Source organism: Silene latifolia, chromosome 1 (assembly GCF_048544455.1).
Source record: "Silene latifolia isolate original U9 population chromosome 1, ASM4854445v1, whole genome shotgun sequence".
Classification (NCBI taxonomy): domain Eukaryota; kingdom Viridiplantae; phylum Streptophyta; class Magnoliopsida; order Caryophyllales; family Caryophyllaceae; genus Silene; species Silene latifolia.
In genome coordinates this window covers 184,773,008-184,795,490 of record NC_133526.1, presented here as the reverse complement: position 1 = coordinate 184,795,490, position 22,483 = coordinate 184,773,008, and the positions used below count along the sequence as shown (strand labels likewise).

Genomic DNA, 22,483 nt, shown 5'->3' with positions numbered 1-22,483 from the left:
AAGGCTAAGCTGGACCTCCTTGCTGCCCGAAAGCGTGAGGAGGAAGCTGAGAAACTGCTCTTGGCCGAAAGGGCCAAAGTTGAGGCCGCTGATGCTGCCGTTGCCAAGCTTCTGGAGGAGCGAGACAGGTATAAGGGCGGTTATGACGCCGTTGTGGCCAAGAGGGAAGAGTGGAAGGAGCTGTACTTGGCTCAGTCGGAGGCACATAGGGGCACAAGGGCTGTCCTTTCCCAAAAGGAGAAAGATATTGAGATGCTTCAAACTGAGCTCATCCCTAACATGTGCGCCCAATTCCGGGACCAGGCCGAGGAAGCGACCAGGGAGGCAATCAAGAAGCTCGTGCCTGAAGGCTCCTTCCCGTGGGAAGAATTTGACCAGCTTCTGGATGAGATGGCCGATGCTGCGGAAAAAACGGCTGCGGAGAAGGCGGAGGCGGCGAAGGCTGCTCAGATAGCTGAGGCCAAGGCGGCCTACGATGCAAAGGTGAAGGAGGCCAAAGAGGAGGTTGAGAGGCTAAAGGCACGTGAAAATGACGAGCTTTCCTCTGGGCCGGCCACCGAAGACGATGCTGCTGCTGCCGATGGAAGGCAGCAACAAGCATAGGGAGACGGGCGGTCGTCACCAGACTCACCCGGCATCTCGGATAGCTTTAGCTGTTCGGGGGCCAATTATTAAGCCTTGCCTCCCTGCCATCTTTTGGCGCTTCATCGACATGCCTGTAACCTTTTGCTTTTTCTTTCCTTGTGTTTTTGTAAAAACTTTGGTAGGTTGTGTTCGGCTTATCCCTATGGGGACGGCCGTCGTCTGTATTTTTCTCATTTGTAACCTGTTATCATTTTTAATAAGAGTTTGCTTATTCTGCCTCTTGCTCGGCCGAGGTCTTCTCTTGTCTTCTTGCGTTATTAGTTGAGAGCTTTTTTTTTTTATTTTTACCTTCGGCTTGGCCGAGGTAGCTAGAACGCGTATCTCAACTGTGTTTAACGTCTTTTTCTTGAACATGTTAGCATGTTGGTCGCTTCCTCTTTCACTCTCGGTCTAGCCGAGGCGTCGGATTTGCGCTTCCCAACCGCCGTTGTGAACATGTTAGCGTATCGACCGTTGTGTCCTCTGCCAGGCCCCCGGTTGGCCGAGGCGACTAGAGGTTACGGCGCGACAGCGTATCTCAGCGTATCGACCGTTGTGTCCCCTGCCAGGCCTTCGGTGGGCCGAGGCGACTAAGGGTTACGGCGCGACAGAGTTCGTTAGCGTATCGACCGTTGTGTCCCCTGCCAGGCCTTCGGTGAGCCGAGGCGACTAGGGGTTACGGCGCGACAGCGTTCGTTAGCGTATCGACCGTTGTGTCCCCTGCCAGGCCTTCGGTGAGCCGAGGCGACTAGGGGTTACGGCGCGACAGCGTTCGTTAGCGTATCGACCATTGTGTCCCCTGCCAGGCCTTCGGTGAGCCGAGGCGACTAGGGGTTACTGGCGCGACAGCGTTCAGATCCGCCAACCTAACGCCGGTAGTGATCGCCGTGACGTCTACTTCCTGGTAGTGACTATGGGGGGGGGGGGGGGGAATGAACACTTTGATGGAAAACTTGGATGATTCATCATTAGATATAAACACGCGTTGGGGTGCCAACAACAGTTTTGGACACCTCCGCCGCTATACAAAGTATTTCCTGAGGTTGTCAGTGTTCCAATGGCTCATCAGAGGCACACCCTCCATGTCTGTCAGCCGGTATGTACCCGACCTCATTTCTTCAACCACTTTATAGGGACCTTCCCAGTTAGCCGTCAATTTACCATGAATGTTTCCTTTGTTGGTGGCGGCTGACTTTCTTAGGACTAGATCTCCTACTTTTAAGTCCCTTTTGTGGACTCTTCGGTTATAGGCTCTTCTCATCCGGTTTTGGTATACTGCCAAGTTTAGGCGTGCTGTATCTCGGCTCTCTTCGACCAGGTCTAGGGAGGCTCTTAGACCTTCCTCATTTTCAACCGGGTTGAAGGTGGCCGTTTTGAATGTCGACACCGTTGCTTCAATTGGCAGGACTGCTTCGAACCCGTAGACTAAGTGGAAAGGACTGTACCCCGTTGCTTCTTTCTCCGTGGTTCGGAGGGACCACAGGACGCCGGGTAGTTCATCGGCCTATCTTCCCTTTAGGTCTTCAAGTTTCTTCTTCAAACCGTTGAGGATTGTTTTATTGGCTGCCTCCGCCTGTCCGTTGCTCTGTGGGTGGCAGACGGAGGAGTATGCAAATTTGATACCAAGTTCTTCCAACCAGCTCATTATTGTGTCACTCCAAAACTCTCGGCCGTGGTCGAATACCATGACTTGGGGTAACCCAAAACGAGTTATGACATTTTCCCAGATTACCTTTCTTACGGCCGCCGTGGTCTTCGCAGGTACTGCTACAGCTTCAACCCATTTGGTGAAGTAATCAACGGCGACGATCAAGAACTTTCTTCCTCCGGAGGCCGTTGGAAATGGCCCTAGCAGATCCATCCCCCACTGTGCAAACGGAAGGGGACTAAGTACCGGTTGCAGGTCCCGGGAAGGAGCATGTATCACCGGAGCATGCATCTGACAGTTTGTGCACTTCTTGGTCTTTGTTCTGGAATCTTCAAGCATGGTGGGCCAGAAGTAGCCGGCTCGGAGAGCTTTGTGGGCTAATGTTCTTGCCCCCATGTGGTGTCCACAGATGCCCTCGTGAATCTCTGTCAGTATTAGCTCTGCGTCGGCTGGGCCGACACATTTCAAGAGTGGCCTTATCACAGACCTCCTGTATAATTCTCCTTCAAACACCAGGTACCTTGCTGCGATCCTCTTTATCTTCTGCGAGAGACTGCGGTCCTCCGGTAATTCATTTGTCAATTTGTACTTCATTATCGGAGTCATCCACGTCGTCTCGGTCTCTATGTTACCCACCATGCCGACGGCCTCAGTAATGCTCTTGGCATTCCTGATGTCCACCAGCACGGTTCGGTTGACATTCTTGATGGTCGAACTGGCAAGCTTTGAGAGAGTGTCGGCTCGGTTGTTCTCAGACCTGGGAATGCATTGTATCTGAAAAGATTTCAACTTAGAAGTGTCAGCTTTTACCCTTTCCAGGTATCTTACCATCCCGTCGTCTCGAGTCTCGTACTCTCCTCTGATTTGATTAGCCACTAAAAGTGAATCTGTCTTTAAGATGATGTGCTCTGCCCCGGCGGCTCTAGCTAGCTCGACTCCGGTTATCACCGCCTCGTATTCAGATTCGTTGTTTGAGGCCGAGAAGGTAAATTTCAAGGCATACTCAAACTCGTCCCCGTTTGGGCTGATGATAAGGATGCCGGCTCCTAAGCTGTTCGCCGTGGAGGACCCGTCGGTGTACACTTCCCATACCCCGGGGTTTTGCTCTTCTTGATATGTCTACTCGGCCAGGAAATCTGCAAGTGCTTGTCCCTTTATCGAGGGCCTCGGCTTGTATTGAATGCCGAAGCCGGATAGCTCTACTGCCCATTTGATGAGCCTGCCGGATTGCTCAAATTTTTCCAATGCTTTCTCCAATGGTTGGTCGGTCAAGACCGTCACGGGATGTGCGTCGAAGTAGGGTTTCAGTTTCCTTGTGGCAACGACGACAGCAAACGCTGCTTTTTCAATCAGCGGGTAATTTCTTTCGGCGGGCAACAATAATGTATGGCTGACGAAGTAGACCGGGTGCTGCTGCTTGTTCTCTTCTCTGACGATCACGGCACTGACCGTGGCCGAGGTAACTGCTAGATATAGATATAGCGTCTCCCCCGAGATCGGCACAGACGGGGTTGGGAGAGTCTGAAGATGAGCTTTCAGTTGCTTGAAAGCTGTGCTCTGCTCCTCCCCCCAGCTGAAGTCTTTATTCCCTTTCAACACTTTGAAGAATGGGGTGCTCTTGTCTGCTGACCGAGAGATGAAACGGGCTAGAGCCGCCATCCTCCCGGTCAGCATCATAACCTCTTTTCGATTCCTCGGCTTCGGCAGGTCCAGGATTGCTTGCACTTTCTCTGGATTGGCGTCAATTCCCCTGGCGCTGACAAGTGCGCCGAGGAACTTACCTGCCCGGACACCGAAGTTGCATTTCATTGGGTTGAGCTTCATCTTGTATTTCCTTAGTGAACAAAATGTCTCGTGTAAATCGGCTAAGTGCTCGCTGTCAGACTTGCTTTTTACAATAGCATCGTCGACGTAAGCCTCAATGTTTCGCCCTTTTTGATTTTGGAACACTTTGTCCACCAGTCTTGTGTAAGTTGCGCCGGCGTTCTTCAAACCAAACGGCATCATTTTATACATGTATGTGCCGTTGGCGGTGATGAATGCGCATTTAGACATGTCTTCCTCGGCCATGAATACCTGATGATATCCTGAGAAGGCGTCCGGCGGCTCGGATAGTGTAGCCTGCCGTGGCGTCAATTAAACTATCTATTCGAGGCAAGGGATAGCAATCTTTGGGGCATGCTTTATTAAGATTGGTAAAATCTACACACATCCTCCACGCCCCCGACGACTTCCTCACCATTACAACATTAGCTAACCACTCAGGATAAGTACAAGGCATGATAAAGCCCGCCGCTAGTAATTTATCTACCTCGGCTTTGATGGCCTCATCCTTCTCGGCTGAGGAGTTCCTCATCCTTTGCTTAACAGGGCGAGCGGTGGAGAGCACGTTCAGCTTGTGAACAATTACCTCCCGGCTCACGCCTGGCATCTCGGCCGCTGAGTAGGCGAAGACGTCCTTGTTTTTCTTCAGCAGGTCTAGGAGAGCGGCCCTGAATTTTGGCTCCAGGTTAACACCGATAGTTACGGTGCGCCCTGGGTCAATTTCCACCTCTTCAGTCTCGGCCCCCTCTACCATGCCGACAGTTGAATCCATGTGGTCGCCCTCCTGTAGTAAGGATGGGCTTTTCCCCTTCTCCGATTTCTTTGCCACTTTGAAGGATTGCATGTTGCACCCTCTGGCAGATACTTGGACATTGACCACCTCGTCCTTCTCGTTCTTCGAGACGAGCTTATGCGCTTCCCCCCGGTCCGAGACATACATCAATGTCAGGGCCCGGATGGAAATCACAGCGTCGGCCTCACTCAAAGTGACTCGGCCTATGAGAACGTTGTAGGCGGACGAGCCGTCAATGACCACGAACTCAGACATCACATTCTTGGCCGCACTCCCCTCGCCGAACCTCACCGGCAGCCTGATTGACCCCAGGGGTACCAGGCCGGCCCCAGAAAAACTGTACAACGGGTTGGTGCAGGGGCTCAAGTCTTCAACCTTCAGACCGAGGTTGAGAAAGCATTCTCTGTACATAATGTTTGTGTAGGCGCCTGTGTCAATCAGGCACCTCTTCACCAGGTGGTTGGCTATGTCCAAGTGGACTACAAGCGGGTCGCTGTGAGGAGCGATGACTCCCTCGTAGTCCTTCTTCCCAATAGTTATATCGGGGATGTTGGAAGCGGGGGTTACTGTGTTGGGCACAAAGTTGATGGCCTGATATAGTTCATTCAGGTGCCGTTTGTGCCCATGAGCGGACCCACCGTTCTCGTTGCCCCCGATGATAACATGGATTACTCCTATCCGTTCAAAGACGGATTTCTTATTTGACCCGCCGGCATCTGTTTTTTGGCCTCCGGCAACGTATTTGCCGAGGCTCCCCTTCCGGATCAGCTCTTCAATGGCATTTTTCAGATGCGGCGATCGTTAGTTAAGTGGCGGTGTGGGCCGTGGTACTCACGATCGGCTCGTGTCACCGTCACTCCTCGGCCCGGGGGGGCCTTTCCCACTTCTGACCCTCGTTTTTGCTCAGGGCGAAGACCTCGGCGGCCGATACGACCAGGGGGGGTGTGATCATTGTACCGCTTTTGGTAGTACAGTCCCGAACTCCCCCCGGCGCCCGCCGAGTTCTGTTTCCTGGCAGATTTGTCAGATCGTGACCTATCATTGTCACGGCGTCCTTCGTCCGGGTTGTCCTCCCGGCGGCTTTTTCTCTCTGAGTGCCCGGCCTCGCCGGGGCCTACCCAGGTTTTGTGGTAGTCCTCCACCTTTATGGCCTGGTCGGCCATCTTCCTAGCGGCGTCTAAGCCCAGGCCTCCGTACTTGATGAGCTCGTTTTTCAAGTCTCCCCTTGGGAGGCCTTTCATCAGCGCGAAGGCCGCCAGTTCGGGGTTCAGCTCTCGAATCTGCTAAACCTTGGCGTCGAACCTCTTCACATAGCTTCGTAGAGACTCGCCCCCTCCTGTCTGATAGTCAGGAGATCCGATGTCTCCACGGCCCTCCTCTTATTGCAAGAAGTAGTCTTCACTAAAAAGGCGTCCCTTAGGTCGGCGTAACAGTATACCGAGCCGTCGGGCAGCCCCTTGTACCAGCTTTGTGCCATCCCATGCACGGTCGTTGGGAAGACTCGGCACCAGACTTCATCGGGTTGTTCCCACACCGACATGTACAACTCAAAAGCCTCGGCATGGTCGGTGGGGTCGCTATCCCCTTTGTATGTGAGCGCCGGCAACTTTAGCTTGGTTGGCACGGTGGTTTCAAGAAAGTAGGCACTGAGGGGCTGTCTGACCACGTGTCGAACGACACGCGGCGATCGGCTCCTCGCATTCCTAGTCCGGCTCCTCTCCTCGTAGCGGGAAGGGCTTCTCCTCTGACTCGGGTGAGTCGGGCTTCTTCTCCGACTCTGACGAGTCGGACTTCTTTCACTCCTCTGAGGCAGGCCTCGTCGGTGCTGCGGCGACGCTGTCCTCCCGCGGGTGCGGGAAGGACTTAGGTCTACCTCTAGCACTCTGGGCTCCTCCGGCGTCTTGACAGGGCCAGCCTCTTCCAGTGCTCCGTCCAAGTCTCTTGGAGTCACATTCTGGGCCCTGGTCTCCTGGACGGGTGTCGCCGCTCTTGTCGGTGTGACAGTGTGAGCCGGCGTGCTACCAATTAGGTCCAGGAGTAGCTTCAGCTTAGCTGCATCAACCACATGTCCCATGATGGTGACCTGGTCGGCGGGCAGCGGTGTATCTGGTATTATTGGCATCCCATACTCCGGTTGGATTACTCGGCCGGTGGAGGGCTGCGCAACACCAGAATTGTGGACGGTATCATCTTGGCAGAATTCAGCTTCGTCAGTCACGAATACCTCTTGTTGTTTCGACATCTTCTTAGCTTTTTGGGTGGGTTTTTGTTTTGAGTTTTTTTTTGTTTGGGAATGAATGTGACTAGCTTCTAGTATCTTTTCCCCACAGATGGCGCCAATTGTTCCGGGTGTAATTCCAGAGCAGTTACTTGTTACCACCCGTGCTTGTAGAATGACGTCTTTGGTTGAATCCTCCTTTCGGTCTCCTGAAACAATGAACAAACTGAGGGCTCGGCTTTGGACCGAGCGAACTCACTCCGACGCTCAAGTCAGTAAACTTAGAGAGAGAAGTTGTTTTTACTTGGCGAAATATATTTTGTAGAGAGATAAGGAAGATATTACCAGATTATGAGGTGTTTAGGTTAAATTGTGTATCCTTTCCTCAATGAGGGTTGAGGAGTATTTATAGACTTTCACCTTTTGTCACGTAGTGGCCAAGTGGCCAAGTGGCTAGCAGGTGGAAAGACCGTTCTACCCTCGGCCGATGGACCCATGGCAGGCCGGCCGAGGGGTCTTGGATATGAGTACGCGGATGTGTGCCCCGGCTGGCGAGTTGCCTGGCCGGGACCCAAGAGACAGGCCGACAGGGTGCGTCGGTTAGGCTGTCTAAGCCGTTGACTTGCTGTGGATATCTTTGACCTTGCTCGATATGTTGACTCGGTCAGCGGGTGCAGAATATGCCCCATCAATTGCCATTAAATGATCTTTGCTCGAAAAATAATTTTGTTTCGAAAACACAGCATAAAAAATTAAACTTCCTCATTATTGCCATTAAACGATCTTTGCTCGGAAAATAATTATATTTTGTAAAAACACAAAGCTGATACCGTCCAGCCTGCCTGAATCCTGATGCGGTTTTCAGTCTGAATGACACATTTATTTTTCGCTGATGATGCGGTTTTCTTCTTCAAGGATAAAGGCGAAACAGCTTATCACCTCAGGAGCATTATAGATAATTACTGTGAGGCTTCCGGACAAAAAATTAATCCGATGAAATCGGGTTTCATTTTCAGTCCGAATACTACTCTTGCAAAGGCACAACAAATCCTCCAGGTTTTCAATGTTACATCTAATAGAGGTATTGGGAAATACCTCGGAATACCGGCAGAGTTTCAGGAGTCGAAGAAGGGTATTTTTCAATCTTTAGTGGACCATATTACGAAGCGAATCTCCTCATGGAACGACATTTTTCTATCACCAGCGGGGCGGTTAACTCTAATTTCATCAGTTCTATCCAATCTCTCAAATTACTTCCTATCGGTATTTAAAATACCGGTAAGTGTGGCAAAAAAGATAAATTCTCTTTTGGCACAATTTTGGTGGACGAGATGTAAGTTGGGGACGACTGTTCATTGGTGTAGTAAGAATTTCTTAAGCCTTCCAAAAGGTAAGGGAGGACTCGGGATTCGCAACATTGAATGTTTGAATCAAGCGCTATTGGCTAAGCATGGGTGGCGGTTGGTTTCGGGAGAAAAGTCCTTATTTAGTAGGATTTTTAAACAGAAAGTGTTTGGAAATGATATGGTCAATCCTAACAGATTACCGAAAAAGGGAACCAATTGCTCATGGGGGGTCCGTAGCATTATTCATGGATTTCAGACGATTACGGATTACTTGGGGTGGAAGCCGGGTCGAGACTCAAGCCTAAACTTATGGGTAACAAGATGGGTAGGGGGTGAATGCCCGGAACCAAGGGATCATTGGCTGGGGATTAAGGATGTGCACTTGGCGAATCTACAAGTTAGGAATCTCTTGCTTCCTAACGGTGAGTGGAACGAGCACTTCATCCGGGCTTTGTTTAGAGAGGAGTACGCGGCGAGGATATTGGCAACTCGGATGCGGGATATGAACGTGTCTGATGAGATCTATTGGCCTTTTACAAAGGACGGGGTTTTCACGGTCAAGAGTGGATATGGTCTGATTTTTGAAGATTATATGAGTAGGAAGGGTACAATTAGAGATAAAACTAGGATCGGAGAGCGGGGAAGGGCTTTTTGTAGAAAACAGTTATGAACTCTTCCGGTCCCAAACACTTGGAAAATTCTGGTTTGGAGGATCATTACGAACACACTCTCCGTAGGAAAAGAGTTTCACCAAAGACACCTGGAGGTTGATTTTCTTTGGGGCTTGTGTGGGGAGAATCACAGTAGTATGGAAACCATTGAACACCTGTTTAGGGATTATGAGGTTTTGGCTAGGATCTGGGCAGGATCTACGCTTGGTATTAGAGTTGATGGTGCAACATCGGTCAACATGGCTGATTGGATAATTGATTGGGTTCGGTATCTTTGGCAACAGGATGAAGGGCAGATGAGAGTCATAAACTTCATAGCAATTTTATGGGGATTATGGACTATTCGTAATAAGGTCAAGTTTGACGGAATGACTAAGGATCCTCATGTTCTTGCGGATCTTTTGTTTGGATTGACTAAGGACAAGGTACGCATTTTAAAAGATCAACTTGAGGGAAAGGGTATGGCGAAACGATTAGAAGGGGGTGTGGGAGAGCTTCTTGATCAAAGAAGGATGGATATACGGACCGGACATCCCGTCCAACTGATTGGTAGTCCGGAACGTTGTAATGTCATCCGTGTGAAGGTGGATGTCGGGTGGGAACGGAATTATGTGGCGGCGTTTGGATGGGTGGCATATGATGGGCTGGGGCAAGAGTGTATGCGACGGCAGGTGAAAACTAGAGCGGAATCAGCTTTGCAGGCTGAGGCTTTGGGTGTTCGGGATGTGCTCTTGTGGGCGAACTCCGAGGGTTGGCTTCATCTGGATATTTCGTCAGATTGCCTACAACTTATAAATGAGATTGCTGGAGTCGATAAAGTAGATCATCTGATTGCAGGCATTTTGGAGGACATACATGGGCTCGCAAAGTCATTTCACTGCTTATGTTTTAACTTTATTCCGAGAACTCTAAATAGTATTGCGCATGGCTTGGCTAGACAAGCTATAAAAATGTAAAACCTTTCTTTATAGCTGCCAAAAAAAAAAAAAAAAAAAAAAATATGATACCGTGTACACCGTACACCGCACGCACAATAAGCGAACTAAACTAAGACAAGACGATACAACAACTTGTGTTACACAAAATGACAAAATATCCAATCACGAACACCAACTTTAACTTGCAGCAGGCCCGTTCACTGCGACAAGTCGGTAAAACTTTACGACCAAATTCGTTATCTGGTCACAAAGAGTAACACAACAGTGTTACACAAACGTATTATTCACTGCGTACCATTGATAGCAAGCAATTCAACATCTTCATTCTTCAGTGTAAGTCTTTGCCCGTCAACTGTTCGACGAAATGCCTAGCTGACATTTTATGTCAAGTTCTTAAACTTTGTAGGTTATGATTTATGGGGTTTTGTTGGTATGTTCAGAAAAATCAGATTTTCATTTTTTTTTTTTTGAAATTGAGTGAAATTTGAGTGAGATAATATGGATTTAATGAGCCAATCTCTTCCAATTTTTAGTTTTTCGACGAAGTATAGATATAGTGTTTCTCCAAAACCTTGTTTGTTATTTGGTGGGCATCAAAGATTCAAACTTTTATGCTTGTGTTCAAATTCTGTGTCTTCATCTTCGTCTTCTTCGTCTTTATTGTCATCCTCCATTTTCCTCCCTTTCCTCGAAGAAGAGGAGGAAAAGGAGGAGATTGAGCAATCATTTCTTGAAAATGAGCAAGAAAAAGAGCAAATTGAGGAGCTTTTTGATGACCCAATTTATAAATTCTTGAAGTCTAGGACTTCAACTCAAGACCCACCTAATGAATCCAGGTTATCTTTACAAAGAAACCGTCGGACATCGTGGCATTTGGCTGGTGGCATTGATACTGCGGAAGAAAGCGAGGTGGAAACCGGTTTAAAGGTGAATGGGGAGGAAATTGAGCTGAAAATTGAAGTGGGTTTGGATGGAAGTTCAGAAGTTGTAGGTGTTGTGGAGGAAATTGTTGGCATTGCGAGGAATTTAGACGAGAATTCGACACTGGGAGAGCATTTAGGGAGATATGAAGGGAAGCTAGGCGAGAAGGAATGTGTAGAGGTGTTGGGTTTGATGATTGGGGAGGGTATGGTGATGTCTTGCTTGTATTTGTATGAATGGATGGGGTTGCAGGAACCGTCACTTGTTACTCCTAGAGCTTGTACAATGCTGTTTCCTGCATTGGGGAAGGCTGGATTGGGTGGAAACCTAATGATTTTGTGGAAGAATTTGCCTAATACTTGGGAGTATAAGGATGTTCATGTTTATAATGCTGCAATGTCGGGGTTACTATCCGGTGGGAGGTACGGTATTGCTTCTGTTTTCGTTGCTCTTGAAACTAACTGTAAAAGTGAAATGATTAGCATTGGATGTGTGATTATGATGTTCTTTTGCTGTGTACTAAATTATAAGTTTAATAACCTATTTATACATGTCTAAAAGGTCAGTGTTGTTATTTAAAGAGTGATAGTCATGTAGAAATGACGGTAGTTTAGAAGCATTTCCATTGTTACATGCGTTTTCAAGATCGTAATTGTATTGTTCAGTCTTTTCTGAAACCTAAATTTTCACAGGAGAAGCAAGAATGAAATATCGCCTTTTTAAAGAAACCGGGGATTCACCTGTAGTTTTGCATAGAAGGATGGAAATCTTCAGCTCAACTGTAATATGTTCACCGAGTCCCATGACGAAAGACCATAAATGTTGTGGAGAGTCTTTCTTGTTCATCTGTTTTACTTTAGTAATCAAGTCTCCGAATTTCTTGTTGGGAGCTATCTACAATTCCTCATTCCTTACCCTCTGCTTCTGATATAATTATGCTTATGCACGGCTGTGTTCTTGTGAGTCTACGATACTGAGTGGATTGTTCTACTTTAAAATTTAGAAACCCACCTGTACCTTAGTTTATACTTTGTACAAAACCGACACGTGAATAGATAGCTCAAGACTTTAGGTGGCTTCCATGCACAAGAAGTGTATGCTTTCTGATTCTCTTGTTATGGGTGTCGTCCTCTGTGGCATCTGTTTGGGATGGCTATTGAGGTTTCATGAAAGGATGAGTAGGCTTAGAGAGAAAGATGTTAGTAAGAGAATGTCATCTCATTTTTTACGGTAACACATTGAAACGTTGTACTCCCTCTGTCCCGGTCATTTGTTGTCCTTTTCCATTTTAGGGTATCTCAGTCATTTGTTGTCCTTTCTATTTTAAGAATTAACTTGATGAGTAATTTGATCATTCTCATTCAATTTGTTCCACTTGTCATTTAGTTATTGGCATTTTCCTCTTTTCTTGGTCTTTGTTCCAAAACGAAAGGACAACAATTGACCGGGACGGAGGGAGTACTCAATTCACATGCCAAATGTGTAATTTGGCAAGTCTGGCAGACCATAAAACCTCCTGCGTAATCGAATGAAAATCAGCAGATATCAGTCATGTCAGTGAATAATGGTATTTATGAAGGTGGTCCAAAACTCATGAAGTCATAAGCGTAAAAAACTGGCCTTGTGCCTCCCTTTAGCTTTACACCAAAAAGAAAAGCAATTAGTCTTGTGTGAGATGATTCTAAGCATACAATCAAGCCTAATGGCTGAGATTGTATGCATACAACCGTCTCATGTGAGTTTTTATAAGAAAATCATGACACGTGCAAATAGGGGAACCAAGTGACGGGTCTCATGATTAAACCTCCTGATGCAAATGGTGGTTTATTGAAGGTACAATGACGCTATGAAGGTGTACGAGGCCATGGAGTCGAATAATATTCTTCCGGATCGCGTGACTGGTTCTGTGATTATAACTGTCATGAGAAAACAGGGTAGAAGTGCTAAAGATGTGCGGGAGTTCTTTGAAAGAATGAATAGAAAAGGAGTCAAATGGAGTTTAGAGGTCGTAGGAGCTGTGATAAAATCATTCTGTGACGAGGGACTTCTTAAACAAGCTCTTATCATTCAAGGAGAAATGGAGAAGAAAGGGATCTCCTCGAATACTGTTATATATAACATACTTATGGATGGCTATTGTAAGACCAACCAGCTGGAAGAAGCTGAAGCCCTCTTTGATGAGATGAAGAACAAAAGGCTTTCACATTCTTCCGCCACCTACAACATTCTGATGGATGCATATAGTAAAAGGATGCAGCCTGATATAGTCGAGAAACTTCTCCGGGAAATGCTGGATTCCAGAATAAAGCCAAATGTTAAATCATACACGAGCCTTATAAGTGCGTATGGAAAGCAGAAGAGTATGAGTGACTTGGCTGCTGATGCGTTCCTGAGAATGAGAAAAGCGGGCATAAAACCGACTTCTCATTCATATACCGCTCTAATCCACGCTTATTCTATTGGTGGGTGGCATGAAAAAGCATACAAAGCCTTTGAGAACATGCAGAGGGAAGAAATCAAACCCACCATAGAGACATATACGGCCCTTCTCGATGCATTTAGGCGGGCTGGAGATGCTGAGACACTGATGAAGCTTTGGAAAGCCATGATTCGGGAAAAGATTGAAGGAACTAGAGTGACTTTTACCATTCTTCTTGACGGATTTGCAAAGCAGGTATCATATGTGTTAGAAACTTCGAGTGGCCTATTATACTCTTTTATTTCTGACAGTTAAACCTTTTAGCTATTAACCATCTTCATGATATAAATGACCATTTGGTTGCTAGCACAAATCGCTTTCCTAATATTTATTTCAGGCTTTCTTATCACAATCTCACATCGTATTTTAATACAGGGATGCTACGCTGAAGCACGAGATGTGATTTTTGAATTTAGGAAACTTGGTTACGAGCCGACTGTTATGACTTATAATATGCTGATAAACGCGTATGGTAGAGGAGGGCAAGAACTGAAGATCCCACAGCTGGTGAACGAGATGGCGGCTCTCAATCTAAAACCCGATTCCATTACATATAGCACAATTATATATGCCTTTGTGCGTGTTCGTGATTTCAAAAGAGCTTTTTATTACCATAAGCAAATGGTGAAGAATAAACAAGTGCCAGACCCAGAATCCTATCTAAAATTGAGAGGGATATTGGATGTCAAAGCTGCCATTAAAAACAAGAGGGACAAGAATGCCATACTTGGTATTGTTAAGAGCAAATTTGGTTTGCCTAAAAAGAAAGGTAAGAAAGACGAGTTCTGGAAGAACAAGAAGAAGCTGGGAGTATATAACAACTCAGCTCCGGCACGACAATGAAGTTGCTCTTGGCATGAAACCCATATCTCAGTTGTCACTTGTCAGGGAGATGCTGGGTATCCCTGAGATTTACAAATTTACAAAGTCTCTATGCTTGAAATTATTACGTCTCCATAGGTTTAGTATGGTAGCAACCTCATTGTGGCTTGTTGTATAACTATGTTAAAACTTACTCTGTAATTATCAAGAGCGTAAAATTTGATGTTAAATGAAATGTTTAAAGCCTATTGAAGCTGTAAATTGAGTGAAAGATTAGAACAATATAAAGTATAAATCATAGAGAGACAGAGCAGTGAGTTAGAGAGGAAGAAGTTTCTTCTCGGTTTCTCTGTTTATATAGCTCGCCTCGGCTTGTCTATTTATTGACGGATATACAATATGATTCTCGTTTTACCTATTATTACGCACTCCGCATATTGTTCCAACAACATTTCAAGTCAAAATGCCTAGACATCGAACACCTAGGAATTTTCTGCAGTGAGAATCCTCTATTTCATTTGTTGTCTCACTCCAAACATATCTTGACACATCAACACATTAGCATATTTTTTGTCTATTTTAAAGTCATAAACACTATTAGATAGAGAGATTCAGAGATATAGTTTTGGATAGTGTCTTAATAAAATACGAGTAGTAAAACTAAATCCAAATTCAAATCAAAATTCAAATTCAAATCCAATTTCCCTTCCTACCCTCACCACATCATCCGGACCTCCACACTAGAGTTAGCAAAAAGACACAGCCCGCTATATCTAGCCCAAAATTCACCGGTCCAATTAGAACTATCTTGAATTACTCCCTTCGTCTCGGTCATTTATTTACTTTTGGTTTTTGTCACAAGGACCGAGAAAAGTAACAACTGGACTTTAAAAATATTGCCAATATAAAAAGGTAAATAAATGATTTAGACGATCATAAAGAACAAGAGAAGATGATTGTAATACTGTTTTCCATCCCCATTCGTCAACAATACAGATCCATCGCTAATTATTTATGAATAATTGTTGGTTTTTATGTCTTGTCGCTTCATTATTCACGTCACAGCTTCTGTTGAGACTATTATGTTATGTAATACGAAGTAGCTTTAATAGTGTGTCTTGGTCGTTTGTTAGCCGGAAGTCGAATGGAGTAGTACATGAGTTAGCTCATTTTAATGGAAGGATAATCTCCTGTTTCAAACATTGTTCGTGGTAGAATTATGGGAAAGAATTGTATTATTAAGAATTGCATATTTGACAAAGTATACAAGCTTATATATTTATACTAAATACTAGGTTTGGTGTCCGGCTATGTCCAACCTACCTTTATTTACCATTTAAATTTTGTTTTCTATGAAATATGATTCGTTAAATTTGATTAACGCATACATTTACAATTTATATCTTGAAATTATGATGAGATGTCAAATTAATCAACAAATTATGAGACACATTCACCACTCACGCTATTAATAAAATTACTTTCACTACATCCCATATTAATACTATTATGTTCACTACTTATTCGGTTAAAGTTCTTTCTTTAACTACTCCTGCTATTTTTGCAGTTAACCGTTAGTTTTGTCAAACTCAAATACTTAAATAAATTAATATTTTCCTAAAATCGAATTGTTAGTTAATTTGTCAGACTCTCTCCCTTGTTCCTACTGCTACTTTCATTATATGTGTTTTGACTACTATTACTTTCACTTCTCCCGCCATCATAATTTTTTCTTTCACTATTCCCGCATTTATTATTATTAGTTTCACTACTCATGTTGTTGTTAGTATGACTTTTACTACTCTTGTTGCTATTATTGTTGTTTTTACTACTCACACGGGTGGTTACTATCATATTTGTTGATTATCTAGTTGTATGAGAATTATACATTTAAATAAATCTGAAATATTAGATTTGAATATTATTTAAGAGCAATATGATGAGTGTGACACCCTTAAAATAACGATAAATAAAGGCGTAAATTCTACAGAAAAACTGGTAGGATATGTTTGTAATTGGTTCAACTTGCCAAAAACCTGTAATTTCAAAAATTTTTCTAAACCAATCACAACATTTCCAACATTCCCAAGAGGCGGGTGCCAAAACCTGCAATGCTAATGAACTACTTTACATGCCATAGCTAAATAAGAAAATAGAATGATACAAACCAAAAATAGAAAAGGGAGACATATGTCCCTTCAAATTATATACAAAACCAAAAGTTAAAAGGTTTACTATAAGAAAAGCCAAACTAGGTCCAAGGTTCCTTATGCTCACTAGCTCGTCGTGACCCCAACAAAGCATCAACAACCCAAATCGCATTTTATACAAACACGAAAGCCACAATTCAGTGGGGAGTAACTTCGAGTCCTCCCAGCCACGAATCGTCAAAATTAATGTAACATGTAAACAATATGATAAACAATGTAATTATCATGTAATCTAACCTATGACCCCTAAACTGACCAAACTAAACTATCATGTGAATCATATAACAAATAGTAATCCAAACTTTATCAATCAGAACCGCTTACATCTCACCTATTACAGATTCATAAAATCACCATACAAGAAAGGGCAATATATCAAAGACAGGCATAAGTTCTTAGCACCGTCAATAGTCACTTTGTAACTCGAGTCTATACCACGAGGTAGGGAAGGTAATCGAACCGGTATCTTGGCTCAGCGGTTAATATTAATAAAACATGGCCAAGAGACAACACAACCCTAGCCTAAAATCACAGCAGACCTAGACATGCGGATACACACCACCGCATCCAAGACCCACAATTTTTCTAAAACAAAGTGAGTACCCTAAGGAGTCCACCAAAGGGTTGGCTAGTACTTAAGCTGACCACTTACTATCAAAATAAGTAACGAGGTCATGCCCCAACTTGGATATAAATCCACTAGTCAGGAACACAAAGGCTATCAAGAAGTGAACATATACTCGTCAAAGACTATAAAGACCTATCTATGATGAAGGCCGAAATACTCACCTAGGACCTAGTCCCAAATAGTCCCAACTTGAATACTTTAGCCCACACCACACAAGACTCACCACACAAGTCAAGTAAGACACCCACTTAACCATAAGAGGGCAAAGAGTCCTACTTACCAACATAAATTCTAACATTCTATCATGTGAAAGGCTATATAAATGTCTATTCAAAGATACAATCCAACGAATCCTCAATAAGTATTCAATACTAATTTCTAATTCTAACAATATTAACCATGTTAAAGGCTTCAGGGAATCTAGGGCCATTTCTACAATATAAGATGCTACTTAAATCAACTAATTACACATGTGAAATAAAAATATAATAAATGGCCTAAAACAAGAAAAAGGCCGATTATCTAATTCATTCAACCGAATTTTTACCCGCAACCCCACTGCGACAGTGCGGTTAAATTGCGGTGACCAATCACACATTTAATCGACATCGCATCGATCAAAGGGACTAAGGCTCGATTTTACACAATCATCAAAACATTACACTTATCACTATAAAATTCATTTTGAATTTATAAACTATCCTAACATTATTTATCACTGTGACAAAAGCTAAATTAGGTGCATATACCACTTATTATCCTTTAACATATTAGTTGACACTCTCATTTACAAAAGATTCCACCATTTTTAACTTTTGTTTCATTCTTCATTTTGTGATTAACACCATAATCCAATACAACAAAGTTAAACCCCTAAACACTACTCGGAATATTTTAATCAATCAACTAACTAATTATGAACAGAAATCATAATTAGAACAGGACAATACTCATGACTTTATCGACTAAACTAGCTAATAGAAGGCGAGAATAAAACGAACAATGCATGGAAAACCGCGAAAAAAGCAACGGGCGACCGGGCCCGTGTGGCTGCCGGGCCATTGCCCGCCACCATTACTCCTCTTTTTTCCATTTTTATTCATTATAAGACCGTCTGAAACATAATTAATCGTTCTCAATACTAACTTGTTAACTAAAACTAACAAAAATACATGGATTAAACATGCATGCATCAAATTTAATCATGTGAAAATTATTACTCAAACAAAAATCACAAAACATACAAAAACAACAAAGATTGTGACGATAATTCGTCGAGTAACTCGAAATATGTTACCTTAAGCTAGAAAATGAGCAATTAGCATCTTAAACCCAAACCCTAACAACAACTAGCCGCTATCCTCGACAATATACGAGTCCCCAAACTCGTCCTCCAATTCTTCACCTAATTAAACAATAAAACACCATAATAAGTACATAAATACCGAAAATACCGAAAATTCGTCTTAAAACAACTTCAAGAAAACTGAAATTAAAACATACAAGGTTGTAGATCTCGACGAGGGGATTCCGGAAATGTAAATTTCGTGAAAATCCGAGTAGAAATGAGGGAGATGTGACGATTTTAAGCTTGAATGTATAAAAATGGTGTTTGGTAAGTTGTAGAAGATGAAGGATAGAAAAAAATCAGAAAAATGAAGGGAGGGGGAGAGGTGCCCGCGGGAAAGGAGAGAAAGAAAGGAAAGAGCGGGATCGAGTTGGGATTTTACGAGTCGGTTTTGACTCGTTTCGATAATAATTAAAACCGTAAGTCAAATGCAAATTCCGACAAGACCAAAGTTTTTAAACACGAGATTACAAGAAAATTGAGTATTCATACGACCCATTTCCAAATTCGTTTACCCAACGTTCAAAAAAATTGTCATTTTCCCCCCGATACGCCCTTATTTCGAAATAAAAAGTTTTACACGGTTTAAACTATTTTTAAACATCTCGAAACTATCAAAATAAATACTTTTCTTCAAAATATAATAAAATTATATTTCTTTGAATTATTTTTACTTTAAATACTTAAATATCAAATTTTATTTGATTAATAAATTATTTTCGAAATATATTAACGGTCCGAAATTTACGGGGCATTACAATCACCCCTCCTTTTAAAAAGTTTCGTCCTCGAAACTCAGAAGGAGAAATTATAATTATAAGAAAATATAAGTATCTTTTCAATGAAACGGTGATACTCTCGTTGATCAGACAAGAACATCCACATTCATATCAAAACATAAAAATATTTCTACACCAATAAATGAGAAAACCCATTATTGGGACGTCACCAACAACGAGATTTAACATTCACTAATGTTAAAACCATTGCAAATCATAAAAGCATTTTCAAACTTTTAGTTTAAAATTCTATAGTAAGAATACTATCTTTACTAATTATGATTATACAAGGCTTAGTAACTCGGAAAAAGAGTAAGAAAAGGAATACCTTACGAGAATAATTCAGGGATATTTAGCTAACATAGAAGCTTGATCTCCCAAGTCTCTTCTTCGACATTTCCACAACGCCAAAGAATACGGACTAGAGGTACAACTTTGCTCCTAAGTTGCTTATTAGCTTTTTCAAGAATCCGAATTGGCCTTTCTTCAACCACCAAGTTAGGCTCCAATTCAAGAATTTCTTCTTGGATGATATGGCTAGGGTCACTAATGTACTTCCTCAATTGAGAAACATGGAAGACATTGTGAACCTTGCTCAGATTTGGGGCAATTCTAAACGGTAAGCAGCAGGACCAATCTTTTCAATCACCCGGAAAGGTCCAATATATTTAGGGCTCGGCTTCCTTTAACGCCAAACCGTTTCACCCCTTTCATAGGTGACACTTTAAGGAATACTTGATCATCAACCTCAAAGGAAAGTGGTCGACGACGGACATCAGCATATGATTTTTGACGGTCCTGAGCGGCCTTCATCCGCTCCCGAATGATCTTAACTTGTTCAATGGACTCGGTCACCAAATCAGGTCCTAACATTGGAACATTTTGGGTTTGATCCCAACAGACTGGAGTACGGCATTTTCTACCATACAGAGCTTCATATGGTGCCATTTTAATGGAAGCTTGATAGCTGTTATTATAAGAGAATTCAACCAAAGGTAAACATTTCTCCCAAGAAGTTTGGAAATCTAAGGCACAGGCACGAAGAAGATCCTCTAAAGTTTGAATTGTTCTCTCAGTTTGACCATCAGTGGCGGCGTGAAAAGCAGTGCTCATCAATAGTTTACTACCCAAGGCCTCCTGTAATGCAGTCCAGAAACGAGAACAAAATCGAGGATCCCGATCTGAAACTATATCTTTAGGAACCCCATGATAGCGCACTATCTCATCCACATAGACACGAGCTATAACTTCTAAACTCCAGGTTTCTTTGATGGGAATAAACCGAGCACATTTAGTCAATCGGTCCACAACCACCCAAATAGCATTCTTCCCAGTGGAAGTCCTGGGTAAAGCCATCACAAAATCCATGGATATAGACTCCCATTTCCAAAGAGGAACATCCAAGGGTTGAAGTAAACCCCGGGCTTTTGATGCTCTATCTTCACTCTGGCGGGTGTGAGGCATTTACTGACATACTCCATAACTTCAATCTTCATCCTAGGCCACCAGAATTGCAATCTCAAATCTTTGTACATTTTGGTACCACCCGGATGAATGGAGTAAGGAAAAAGGTGTGCTTCATCAAGAACTCTTTTTCTCAAATCAGCTGCACTCGGAACATAGATTCTACCATGATAACGAAGATACCCATCATCATCAATCTTACAATCCTTAGCTTGCCCAAGTTGAATTTTGGCTCGAATGGATATGAAAGTAGGATCATTAAGAAGGCAAGTACGGATCTCACGGTGGAAGTCGAGTTCACCGACATGGCATCAAGATGAGGAGAGCCCCTTTTACAAGGCTTACTCCTAATTTTTGAAGTTCTAAAGCAAGTTCAGGAGGTAATTCCTGAAAAGAATTCAAAGAATGACAGGATTTTCTGCTAAGAGCATCAGCCACCACATTAGCTTTTCCTTCATGATAAATTAGATTGGCATCATAGTCATTCACCAATTCTAACCATCTTCTTTGTCTCATGTTCAGCTCTTTTTGGGTAAAGAGATATTTCAGGCTCTTGTGGTCGGTGTAGATGTTGCAATGGACTCCAATGAGGTAGTGTCTCCAAATCTTCAAAGCATGTACTACCGCAGCTAATTCAAGATCATGAGTCGGGTAGTTAACCTCATGAACTCTAAGTCATCGAGAGGCATAAGCAATGACTTTCCCTTTTTGCATCAAGACACAACCTATACCATGCTTAGAAGCGTCACAGTATACATCAAAGTCCACTCCTTCTTCAGGTAAGGTCAACACCGGAGCGGTAGTCAACCTCATTTTCAATTCCTGGAAGGCATTTTCACACTCTTCAGACCACACAAACTTAGACTCTTTCTTCAACAACTGAGTCATCGGCCTAGTAATCTTTGAGAAATCCTTCACAAATCGCCGATAGTAACCCGCCAAGCCAAGAAAACTACGGATTTCAGAAACATTGGTTGGACTTTTCCAATCAACAACGGCTTCAATTTTGGCAGGATCTACCATAACGCCCTCTTTTGAAATGACGTGCCCAAGGAAGGTCACTTTAGGTAACCAGAATTCACATTTAGAGAATTTAGCATACCATTTTTCACGGCGCAAAATCTCTAAAATAACACGAAGGTGTTGGACATGTTCTTCTTCAGATTTAGAATAGATCAAGATGTCATCAATGAACACCACAACGCATTTGTCAAGGTGTTCTCTGAAAGTACGGTTCATCTGATCCATGAATACTGCTGGAGCATTGGTCAAACCGAATGGCATCACCGTAAACTCGAAATGACCATATCTCGTACTGAAGGCAGTTTTAGGAATGTCAACTTCTCGGACTGGAATTTGATGATAGCCCGAACGAAGATCAATTTTAGAAAAAGTAGAAGCACCACGGAGTTGATCGAAAAGATCATCAATTCTAGGAAGAGGATATTTATTCTTGATAGTAACTCGGTTAAGTTCACGATAATCTATGCATAATCGCATAGATCCATCCTTCTTTCTTACAAAGAGAACAGGAGCACCCCAAGGTGAAGAGCTAAGTCGGATAAAGCCTTTGGCAATCAAATCATCCAGCTGAGTCTTCAGCTCTTTCATTTCAGACGGTGCCAGCCTATAAGGAGCTTTAGCAATAGGGCCGGTACCAGGAATAAGATCAATAGCAAATTCAACTTCCCTTTCAGGAGGAATTCCCGGTAGCTCATCAGGAAATACATCGGGAAATTCACATACTACTGGAATGTTCTCTTTAAGAGG

General features: G+C 43.4%; 2 protein-coding genes across 2 annotated transcripts; both read left to right on the top strand.

The window, feature by feature from the left end:
- Positions 1–9,261: 9,261 nt before the first annotated feature.
- Positions 9,262–10,080, top strand: LOC141588691 (uncharacterized). Its single transcript, XM_074410121.1, has one exon. It carries the CDS (start codon positions 9,262–9,264, stop codon positions 10,078–10,080), a length of 819 nt encoding a protein of 272 aa, XP_074266222.1.
- Positions 10,081–10,097: 17 nt separating this feature from the next.
- LOC141613278 (pentatricopeptide repeat-containing protein At5g50280, chloroplastic-like) lies at positions 10,098–14,555 on the top strand. Its single transcript, XM_074432015.1, has 3 exons — positions 10,098–11,405; positions 12,817–13,657; positions 13,838–14,555. Exons 1-3 carry the CDS (start codon positions 10,561–10,563, stop codon positions 14,303–14,305), a joined length of 2,154 nt encoding a protein of 717 aa, XP_074288116.1. The 5' UTR covers positions 10,098–10,560; the 3' UTR covers positions 14,306–14,555.
- The last annotated feature ends 7,928 nt before the right edge of the window (positions 14,556–22,483 follow it).

What these genes read in the sequence shown, in the direction of transcription:
- LOC141588691 (XM_074410121.1), top strand. Translation starts at nt 9,262, where the DNA reads ATGGAAACCATTGAACACCTGTTTAGGGATTATGAGGTTTTGGCTAGG.
- LOC141613278 (XM_074432015.1), top strand. Translation starts at nt 10,561, where the DNA reads ATGGATTTAATGAGCCAATCTCTTCCAATTTTTAGTTTTTCGACGAAG. An exon ending in GGGTTACTATCCGGTGGGAG is followed by an intron (nt 11,406 to 12,816) that starts GTACGGTATTGC and finishes GGTTTATTGAAG; the next exon opens with GTACAATGACGCTATGAAGG. An exon ending in TTGACGGATTTGCAAAGCAG is followed by an intron (nt 13,658 to 13,837) that starts GTATCATATGTG and finishes ATTTTAATACAG; the next exon opens with GGATGCTACGCTGAAGCACG.